An 11,997-nucleotide genomic window follows, 5' to 3' on the forward strand; every position below is an offset into this window, starting at 1 on the left:
AAAAAAAAAGAAAAAAGAAAAGAAAAGAAAAAGATGCACAAAAGCTTCCAAACTGTAGAAATAACTGGGTTTGATGACATATATCCAACTTAGAAATATCATGTATTGTATAAAGTGCGTTTGGAGTACAAATAATGCTTCTAACATAGAATACAGTTTGCTATGGAAGCAACATTGTAAATGCTGGCCAGTTTTTCATGTTTGACCATGAAAGCTTGGGTACTTGAAGTTTAGTACTAATGAACTCGTGTGATCTCTACCCCAAATACATTTATTCCAAAAATAAAAAAATAAAGAAATAAAAAAAAAGATAAAAAAATAAAAATAAAAAAGAAAATGTGGCACATATATACCATGGAATACTACGCAGCCATAAAAAAGGATGAGTTCGTGTCCTTTGTAGGGACATGGATGCAGCTGGAAACCATCATTCTCAGCAAACTATCGCAACACAGAAAACCAAATACCACATGTTCTCACTCATAGGTGGGAATCGAACAATGAGATCACTTGGACATGGGAAGGGGAGCATCACACACTGGGTCCTATTGTGGGGAGGGGGTAGCATTAGGAGATATACCTAATGTAAATGATGAGTTGATGGGTCCAGTACACCAACATGGTACATGTATATATATATGTAACAAACCTGCACGTTGTTCACATGTACCCTAGAACTTAAAGTATAATTTAAAAAAAAAAAAAGAAAAGAAAAGAAAAAAAGAAAGTAACAACAAAAAGATAACCAAAACAAATCTACTATTTCATAGAAAAAAATGCAAGAAAAAGAAAAGCCATAGAGTATACTTTCCAAACTAGTGGAGGGGAAAAGAGAATGCAATAAAAGCAAAATTAAAGACAAAATAAATACAATCTCAAGCAAGAAATATATACGTAATACAAATAAAAAAGCAAAATTGAGAAATCAAGAAAACCAAGAAAGTAAAATTAAGGTTGTGGATGTAAATCAGAATAGGTCAGTTATCACAACCAATAGAAATGGACTAAACTACAAAAGAAAGATTGTGAAACCAAATTAAAAGCAAAATCTTGGCATATGCTATTTAAAGAGAAATATCTAAAATATAAATATAAAGACATTGAAATGTTGCAAATAAACAATGAAGAAAATATATATGTTACAAATTAATATTTGTTAAGATTTGCCCATATATTTGCTATTTCTTTGGTCATAATTTCTTCTGGTATTATTTTTCTTTATTTTAAATTATGTCTTATGCATATTTCTTAGAGAGAATATTGGTGGTAAATTAATAGTTTTCGTTCATCTGAAATATTTTTATTTCTGACATCTGAAATGTTTTCAAAAGATAGTTTTCAGTGAGGCACGGTGGCTCACGCCTGTAATCCCAGCACTTTGGGGGCCAAGGTGGGCAGATCACCTGAGGTCAGGAGTTCAAGACCAGCCTGACAAACATGGAGAAACCCCGTCTCTACTAAAAATACAAAAAATTAGCCTGGCGTGGTGGCACATGCCTGTAATCCCAGTTATTCGGGAGGCTGAGGCAGGAGAATCACTTGAACCTGGGGAGGCAGAGGTTGCAGTGAGCCGAGATTGTGCCATTGCATGCCAGCCTGGCCGACAAGAGCGAAACTCTGTCTTAGAAAAAAAAAAGATAGTTTTCACAGATGTACAGAAATTGCTAATTGTCCTCACATTCATTTCCACTGCTTCTTTGTAATAATATAATCCCCTGAGTTTTAACTAAACACATAACCATCCATCTAGGGACTTGATTTCTTGTAATCCTATGTAAGTAGGTATGACCTTATGACTAAGTGCTGGCTAATGGAATATGAGAGAAAGGGTGCTGCATATACCCTGGGTGTTGTTCTTAAATGAAAACCAAATGCTGTCCTCAACCATTTTCTCCCTTTCCAACTGGCTGGAATGAGAACATGCAAGTTAGACAAATTAGAAAATTAAAAAATTAGACAAAGAATCCAAAACACAAATATTGGAAGCATATTAATATTAGACAAATCAGACTTGAAGTAAAAAGCATTACTGAAGTTAAATGGTTTCATTTACAATGATTCATATAACAAGCCAATAGGAAGACAACAGTTGTAATTTTTGTAACATTTTAACATAATCTCAGGATACCTAAAAAGTTAAAATTAAGCAGAATCAAGAAGTTCTTTGAAACTAATGAGAACAAAGGTACAACTTACCAGAATCTCTGGGACACAGCTAAGGCAGTGTTACGAGGAAAATTCATAGCACTACACACCCACATCAAAAAGTTAGAAGGATCTCAAATTAACAACCTAATATCACAACTGAGAGAATGAAAGAAGCAAGAGCAAACCAACCCCAAAACTAGCAGAAGACAAAAAATAACCAAGATCAGGGCTGAACTGAAGGAAATCAAGACATGAAAAAACATTCAAAAGACAACAAATCCAGTAGTTAGTTTTTTGAAAAAATTAGTAAGATAGATAAGCCACCAGCTAGACTAATAAAGCAGAAAAGAAGGAAAATCCAAATAAATACAATTACAAACGACAAAGGGAATGTTAACCTGACCCCACAGAAATAAAAGTAACCATTAGAAACTACTACAAATACCTCTATGTACACATACTAGAAAACCTAGAGGAGATGGATAAACTCCTGGACACATATACCCTCCCAAGACTAAACCGGAAAGAAATTGATTCCCTGAACAGACCAATAACAAGGTCTGAAATTGAATCCATAATAAATAGTCTAGCAACCAAAAAAAGCCCAGGGCCAGAAGGATTCACAGTCAAATTCTACCAGATGTACAAAGAAGAGCTGGTAACATTCCTTTTGAAACTATTGCAAAAAATTGAGGAGGAATAACTCCTCCTTAACTCATTCTACGAGGTCAGTATCATCCTGATAGCAAAACCTGGAAGAGACACAACAACAGAAAACTTCAGGCTAATATCCTTGATGAACATCAATTCAAAATTCCTCAACAAAATACCTGCAAACTGAATTCAGCAGCACACCAAAAAGATAATCCACCACAGTCAAGTAGGCTTCATCCCTGGGATGCTAGGTTGGCTCAACATATGCAAATCAATAAATGTGATTCATCACATAAACAGAACCAAAGACAAAAACCACATAATTATCTCAATAGATGCAAAAAAGGCTTTTGATAAAATTCAACATCCCTTCATGTTAAAAACTCTCAATAAAATAGGTATTGAAGGAACATAAGAAGAACCATATATGGTTAAAATAAGAAGAACCATATATGACAAACCTGCAGCCAACATCATACTGAATGGGCAAAAGCTGGAAGCATTTCCTATTGAAAACCAGCACAAGACAAGGATGTTCTCTCTTACTACTCCTATTTAATATAGTATTGGAAGTCCTGGCCAGTGCAATCAGACAAGAGAAAGAAATAAAGGCATCCAAATAGGAAGACAGGGAGTCAAACTATCCCTGTTTGTAGATGACATGATTCTACATCTAGAAAACCCCATCATCTTAGCCCAAAAGCTCCTTCAGCTAATAAACAACTTTGGCAACGTTTCAGGATGTAAAATCAATGCACAACGATCACTAACATCCCTATACACCAACAGCAGCCAAGCCAAGAGTCAAATCAAGAATGCAGTCCCATCCACAATTGCCACAAAAAGCATAAAATATCTAGGAATACAGCTAACTAGGAAGCTGAAAGATCTCTACATTGAGAATTATAACACTGCTCAAAGAAATCAGAGATGACATAAACAAATGGAAGAACATTCCATGCTCTTGGATAGGAAGGATTAATATTGTTTAAATGACCATACTCCCCAAAGCAATTTACAGAGTGAATGCTGCTCCTATCAAACTACCAATAACATTCTTTACAGAACTAGAAAAAAACTATTTTAAAATTCATGTGGAATCACAAAAGAGCCTGGATAGTCAAGGCAATCCTAAGTAAAAATAACAAAGCTGGAGCATCATGTTACGCAACTTCAAACTATACTACAGGGTTATGGTAAGCAAAACAGCATGATACTGGTACAAGAACAGACACATAGACCAGTGGAATAGAATACAGAACCCAGAAATAAGACCACACACCTATGACCATCTGATTTTCAACAGAGCTGATAAAAACAAGCAACGGAGAAAGGACTCCCTATTCAATAAATGGTACTGGGATAACTGGCTAGCCATACGCAGAAGATTGAAACTGGACCCCTTCCTTATACCACATACAAAAACTAACTCAAGATGGACTAAAGACTTAAATGTAAAACCCACAACTATAAAAACTCTGGAAGACAACCTAGGCAATACCATTCAGGACATAGGCACGAGCAAAGATTTCATGACGAAGAAGACACCAAAAGCAATCACAACAAAAGCAAAAATTGACAAATCGGCTCTAATTATACTAAAGAGCTTCTGCACAGCGAAAGTAACTAGCAACAGAGTAAACAGACAACCTATAGAATGGAAGAAAATTTTTGCAAACTGTGCATCTAACAAAGGTCTAATATCCAGCCTCTATTAGGAATTTAAACAAATTTATAAGAAAAAACCCAAACGATCCCATTAAAAGGTGAGCAAAGGACATAAACAGACACTTTTCAAAAGAAGACATACAAGTGGCCAAAAAGCATATGAAAAAAAGCTCAATATCACTGATCATGAGAGAAATGAAAATCAAAATCACAATAAAATACCATCTCACAGCAGTCAGAATGCCTATTTTTAAAAAGTAAAAAAAATCACTCATGCGGGCAAGGTTGCGGAGAAAAGGGAACACTTATACACTGTTGATGGGAGTGTAAATTAGTTCAACCATTGTGAAAAGCAGTGTGGCGATCCCTCAAAGAGCTACAAACAGAACAACCATTCAACCCAGCAATCCCATTACTGGGTATATACCCAAAGGAATATAAACCATTCTATCATAAAGACACATACACACGAATGCTCACTGTAGCACTATTCACAATAGCAAAGACATGAAATCAACTTAAATGCCCATCAGTAACGGATAAAGAAAATGTGGTACATATACATCATGGAATACTATCCAGCTATAAAAAAGATCAAGATCATGTCTTTTGTGGGAACATTTATGGAGCAGGAGGCCATTATCCTTAGGAAACTAACATAGAAACAGAAAACCAAATACCACATGATTTCACTTATAAGTGGGAGCTAAATGATAAGAACTCATGGACACAAGGAAGGGAACAACAGACACGGGGACTTACTTGAGGGTGGAGGATGGAAGGAGAGAAAGGATCAGAAAAATAGCCATTGAGTAGTAGACTTGGTACTTGGGTGATGAAATAATCTGTACAACAAATCCTCATGACATGAGTTTACCTATCTATGTAACAAACCTTCGCATGTACCCCTGAACCTAAGGTAAAAGTTTAAAAAAGAGAGAGAAAGTGGACAAAGCAGGTGTATGCAAATCTTACAGGTATAAGTAAAGACCTGGTTTGAAATATTCACACTGAAAATTAATCATAGTAGCTTTAAGGGAAGATTTTGAGTATAGACCAGTATGAGACATCGTATGGCACAGTGGTGAGGAGCATCATCTCTAGGAGTCATGGAGACTGGGATTTGAAGCCCAGCTCCTCCAAGCTGTGTTCTTTAATCAAGTTACTTAACATCTCTGTGTCTCACTGTATTCCTATAATTAAGTGAGTAATAGCCATTTAGTACAGTAGACAACACATATTAGACACACACAAGTGATAGCTATTAATATTATTAAAGAACATTTAAGGCTGAACTCAGCAAGACTTACTGGTGGGCCTGCTGGTCCCAGAGCCACTTCATTGGTTTCAGTACAGGAGCAAGAATGAGGAAGGTCTGGGCAAGACTCATCATCTCTCTGAAAAGAAACAAAAAAAGCACAACCATTAGCATACCAGTTTATACAAATGGCTTTATTGGCTCAAAGAAAACAGTTTGATTTAAGATATTTTTAGACTTTCAAGTGCACATTACAAAGGCAGAGAATATTCACTCCTGATTGCAAAATATTTTCTGTAAAGAAAAATGAATGGGTACCTCCTGGTCACTGATAATCACTATTATCAAGGGGTGTTGCTAAAACCAGCTTGGGAATCCAGGTGAGGAAAGACAATCAGAAGTGAGTGCAAAAAAAAATTCTTGATTACTATTTAATTCTGTTGGTTGGAGTAATAGTACTCTGTGAACTAAAGGTCTTGAAAACTTTTTTATGCTATAATAATTTTTCTGTTTCAAAGGATAAAAGAAAGCTTGTTGGAGTACTCAATCAAAACAACTGTATCTGTACTAAAACAAAGAAAAACAAAATAAAATCAACGTTTAAACTCATCATCAATTCCCTATGACAGTTTCCACAACTGCTCACATTCTGTGGTTGAAAGTAAGAAAAACATCACAGTGTAGATCTAAGGCTCTGGAATAGGAGAACATTTTTCTTCTCTCTTAGGGAATATTGTTATCATGTGACATTACAAAATAGATTATTAATGGAAGGCTGAATATATCTGAATGAGTTACTGGAATCTGTAGAGGAAGACAGAGCACCTGCTAACAGCTATTGAACAATTTATAAATATCCCATTTAGAACAGCAGCCAAAATGAGCTCAGCACTGGGATAAGATACTATAGAACTTCATGGAGTTCATCAGTCCCTTTGGATAGAGAAAAAATTAGTCATTATTTAAAACTTTGGGGGAAAATAAAATTAAAGCCAAATAGAGCACAGATGACAGTTGAATTGCCAAATTGAAAATAATCTGAGTCTCTACAACATTCGCAACAGAAACCCAAGAAAGGTTAAGCAAATGGCCTGTTACATGGTGTATATACTTTTCTCTAAATGTTGGATAACAGTAAAAGATTTCAATTCAAACCCCCTGTGGACACATCTGGCCTGAAATCTGGCCAGCTAGAGTGAAACATAAACCTAAGCATTCTGAAAGATCCCCAAATAAGGCTAATTACAGGCCACCTGTAGCCAGAGACTCAGTGATGGTTTTGCCAGTGCTGCTGACTGTTACTGCACCGTGTCTTTTTACTATGGAATTTATGCCTCTTCAATGAGACGAGTAAAAAGAAAAGGAACAAGAAGGGTCGTTCCCAGAAAAGTGGTGATCATATCTTTGCTTGATACAACAGAGGATTCTGAGTGTTTCTGCTGCCAATTTCCCATTTACCTGCCCTTTCGCATAACCTCAAGGTGTCTCTAATTTAATTTCTTCCAGGGTTTACTAGAAACTTATTTTGGTGAAGAAATAATAAGTTGCTTCCTTCTCAAATACAGACTGCCATAAATTTGGTGCTTGCAATAGATGTTGTGAGGTGATAAGTCTTAGTGATACGGTTTGGCTTCTTGATATAGTAAGTCTTACTGATACAGATTGGCTGTGTCCCCACCCAAATCTCATCTTGATATAGTTCCCATAATCCCCACGTGTCACAGGTAGGACCCAGTGGAGTGACTTTTTCAACTCAGTAACTTTTTCTTCGGTGCCTAATGTAAGCCAGGTATGAATCACAGGGGAGGTTACCTCCATGCTCTTCTTGTGATAGTGAACACATTCTCATGAGATCTGATAGTTTTATAAGGGGCTTTTCCCTCACGTTTGCTCTGCACTTCTCCTTGCTGCCACCTTGTGAAGAAGAAAGTGTTTGCTTCCCCTTCTACCATGTTTTAAGTTTCCTGAGGCCTCTCCAGCTGTACAAAACTGTGCGTCTCTAAATCATCCTTTATAAATTACCCAGTCTTGGGTATGTTTTTATTAGCAACACGAGAACAGACTAATACAGTTATAAGATCAAATCTCACAGACTTTACGAAGGGTTCCCCATGCTCTGGAGAATTCCAGCTTTAATTATTAAGACATGACTACTATCCAACCATGACAGGGTCATTCATGTCAGCTCACTTGTCCTAGGATCTTAAGATATAAATCTGTTTTTTTTTTGTTTATATATATATATATGGGTATACACACATCCCATCAGTGAGAAATTATGGTTATTTAGGAATAAGATATAAATATCATTTTTCTTCCAATTTATGTGTATTATATAGGCTACTGAGTTGTTAGGACATAAATATTTATACCATCACTTGGTATAAATAACTTTCAAATGTTTAGTTTTCTAGTAGGATTGCATACAGGTTATGTAGATTATGACTACAGTTCTAAAATTGTGCACCAAGAAGTCTGGGAACACTATATTAAACTCACAGGGGTCCTGTGAATGTTTTAAAAATTTAAGAGAAGCACAGCAATATTCAGCACCCACTGGACTTCGTGTGAATGACGAGCTCAAGGTGGTCTGCAGTTTCTTTTTTTTGTTTGTTTGTTTTTTTTTTGTTTTGTTTTCGTTTTTTGTTTTTTTTAATCATCAAGTACTTAATTTTATTTCTTAATTATTGAAATGATGATACACTGTTCTACAAACACCACACTGAGAGTTTTCTTTCCTCCCATGGGCAGCATCCTTTTTTTTTTTTTTTTTAATGAACTTTAAGTTCTAGGGTACATGTGCCATAACGTACAGGTTTGTTCTTGTTCTTGTGCCATGTTGGTGCTGCAAACCCATCAAAACTCCGTCAGCAGCCCCCAATCCAACTCATCAATTTATACAGGTATAACTCACCCAATGCAAATCCCTCCCCAACCCTCCCCCCTTCCCCCATGATAGGCCCCGGTGTGTGATGTTCCCCCCTTACCCGAGCCAAGTTTCCGCTCCCATTGTTCAGTTCCCACCTTGAGTGGAGAAGGCATGTGGAGTTTGGTTTTCTGTCTGTGATAGTTTGCTAAAGAATGGAAGGTCACCAGCTGCATCATGGCCCTACAAACGGACGGCAACTCCATCCTTGTTTTTATGGCTGCATAATTTCCATGTGTATATGTGCCACATTTTAAATCCAGTCTGTCACAGATGGACATTGGGTTGATTCCCAAGTCTTTCTTATTGTGAATAGGCCGCATCATACGTGTGGCATGTGTCTTAGATAGCAGGCATGATTTATAATCCCTTGGTGTATAATAACCCAGTAGGTGGGATGGCCTGGTCATAGGTACATCTAAGTTTCTAGATCCCTGAGGATTGCTACGTTTTCCAATAGTGAACCTAGTTTTACAATCCCACCAACAGTGTAATAAGTGTTCCTATTCTCACATCCTCTCCCACACACCCTGTTTTTTCCTGACTCTTTAATGATTGGGCCCATTCAACTGGTGGAGATGGTACTCATTGTGGTTTGATTGGGCATTTCTCTGAATGGGAGTGATGAATGAGCATTTTTTCCCCATGGTCTGTTGGCTGTGATGAATGTCTTCTTGTTGAGAAATGCTGTTCATATCCTTGCCCACTTTTTTGATGGGGTTGTTTGTTTTTTTCTTGTATATTTGTTTGAGTTCTTTGTAGATTCTGGTCTGCAGTTTCAACATTAGATTTTGCAACACTTTTTTGGATGACGCCCTAATTTACAAATATAGCTGCTGTGATGAAAGGTAAGTACTATGAAAAAAAGCAATGTAGAAAAGAAGTGAGGATGGCAATGGCCAATATGATTCCAAGATATGAGAAATACTGCAGGGCTCAGGTATGCACACACATCCCATCAGTAAGCTATTTTGGTCATTTAAGAATAAAATATAAATATCCCTTTTTTCTTTCAATGTATGTGCATTACTATTTTACATGGTTACTGAGTTGTTAGGACATAAATATTTAGTAAGATGGTTGGGCCTATTATTTCATAAATGGAACCACAAGGTGTTTCTTTTGGCTTAGGGGTGCAAGAAAAAAGCTGAGACACTAAGGGCTTCATGAGCCATGGAATCTGGGAACATCTGGACTATGTATAAATGGAGCACTCTGAGTTGTGCCGTTCACAGTGCATGTGATCCGAGGTCATGCAGGAGAAATCATGTTAATTTCACACATGCCTCCTTATTAATCTCTTTCTAATTTTATCATCTCAATGAGTTGCCTATGATATGAATGTTGAGAAATAGCTTCTCATTTCCAGAAAATTAAATACAATAAAAAAAAAATCAATAGAGATGAAGCAAGAATGCTTACCAGGCCTGGAAGTTCACAGCATTTGTCTGTATTGGCCCATGATGTGGAACAAACAATATCAAACATCTGTAACTGGAACTATGATTTAAAAAGAAAATTGTCATTCAATAAAAAAATAAATTATCGTTATAATTTTATGTGATGTATTATATAACAGATTTTATGTTATGTATTATATAACAGAATACCAATACATTAATAATACATGACAGTAAGTAAATTTAAAAGTAACTCCAATAATGCCAAACTAATTCTTTTCCTCAAACACACAGTGATCTAAGGTTTTGTCTACAATTTTTCTTCCACCATCTAAACCCTCTTACTTACCACAACTTCCCCTCTCATTTCTACCTAAAGAGTAAGCTTAACTCCTCTGTTAAAATCTTCCTTACAAAGCCCATCACAGCTGTTCCCAAATGACTGTCATCACACAACACTCCATGTGCCTCCTCGATAGCACAACTCCCACTACACAATACAATTATTTACATTTTCAAACTCATCCTTAGGTCACCTATCATAATATGTGGTAGATAAAAAGCACTCAGGAAGGCTTATTGAATTAATTCTCACTTCATTCCTTTGTACATAGACTCAGCAACGTTTTCTTCAGTACATAATATAAGCCAGATACTATGCAGACTTTTAGGATACAAACATTTTTTTAAAAAAATCATAGTCCTGACCTAGAAGAACTTACAGGGAGTGAGAGAGGAGCACATAAATACTGTACACAATGTGGTAAATGTCATGACAACTTCACATTCAGTATTGTGAGAATGTAAGCTATGCGTATTTTTATTTACGCCATTGATCATGCCATAAATATTTAGACAGGCTTGCTCCACTCATGTATGTTGGTGACAAGTCAATATACATGTTGAAATATACAGAAACATAATTATAACATCATTAAGGGCTAACACTAGCCTAACGACCCAATCATTTTTACTATATTTCTTCCTACATTATTTTCAAATATTAAGTGTGTGCTCTATTACTGATTGGGGAGAAGGATGAAATTGTTTTCATTTTAAATCTGTAATCTTGCTTTCAGCAAGTGGTGTTTTCAGCAAAGCCTGGAAACTCCTGGTGCCTTCCTTATTTTCTCCCAAATAGTACTACCCATCCTTCACCAAGCATCTTCTAGAAAAATGATAATGCCCAAGTAGACAGTCCTATTGAAATACGTTATTAAAAATGCACGCACTATCACAAAAGAACTTGTTCTGATAGTAAACAAATGAAATCGGGCTTTCGGTCATTATACTCAAGTAACGATGCCTTATTGCAAACATACATTCCAACTGATCAATGAAGTAACCCCTGAATTTTCAAAGCAAATCCATAAGTCAAAGCATCTTATTTTTTTTGATCCTATATACATCTATTGAGCTGTTTGCAGAAATATGTGCATGGCTCACTGCTGTTTTTTCTAGGTGGTTTAAGGTTCTCCTCCACCATCCAAGAGTATGATAACTGAGATCGTCCAGGGTAACCAAACAAAAAATTTATGTCCAATAAAAAATTAAGTTTTTATTAGGTTGGTGCAAAAGTCATGTCAAAAACTACAATTACTTTTGCACCACCTAATAGAATTAAAACATTAGGGAAAAGACATTATAGCTTATTTTCATAAACAATTACAACAACAATAACAACAAATATTTCAAAGATCATAGGGATTCTGAGATCATGGAGCTAGACTGCCTGGGTGTCATCTCTGACTCCTCCACTGACAGATTGAGTCACTTTGAACAAATTATTTAATGTCTTGGAGGCTCAGTTTTCTCATCTGTAAAGTGAGCATAATAATAGTAGCTATTCATGGCCGGGCGCGGTGGCTCAAGCCTGTAATCCCAGCACTTTGGGAGGCCGAGACGGGCGGATCACGAGGTCAGGAGATCGAGACCATCCTGGC

The 11,997-nt window shown here is 36.4% G+C and overlaps 1 protein-coding gene across 1 annotated transcript in view; it reads right to left on the bottom strand.

The window, feature by feature from the left end:
• Positions 1–11,997, bottom strand: part of COL14A1 (collagen type XIV alpha 1 chain) — a 260,476-nt gene that overhangs the window by 73,796 nt on the left and 174,683 nt on the right. The window contains 2 exon segments of the mRNA XM_017847514.1: positions 5,781–5,867; positions 10,077–10,154. Coding sequence (XP_017703003.1) covers positions 5,781–5,867; positions 10,077–10,154 — 165 coding nt within the window.

The sequence above is a fragment of the Rhinopithecus bieti genome, unplaced genomic scaffold, assembly GCF_001698545.2.
Source record: "Rhinopithecus bieti isolate Rb0 unplaced genomic scaffold, ASM169854v2 scaffold_28066, whole genome shotgun sequence".
NCBI lineage: Eukaryota > Metazoa > Chordata > Mammalia > Primates > Cercopithecidae > Rhinopithecus > Rhinopithecus bieti.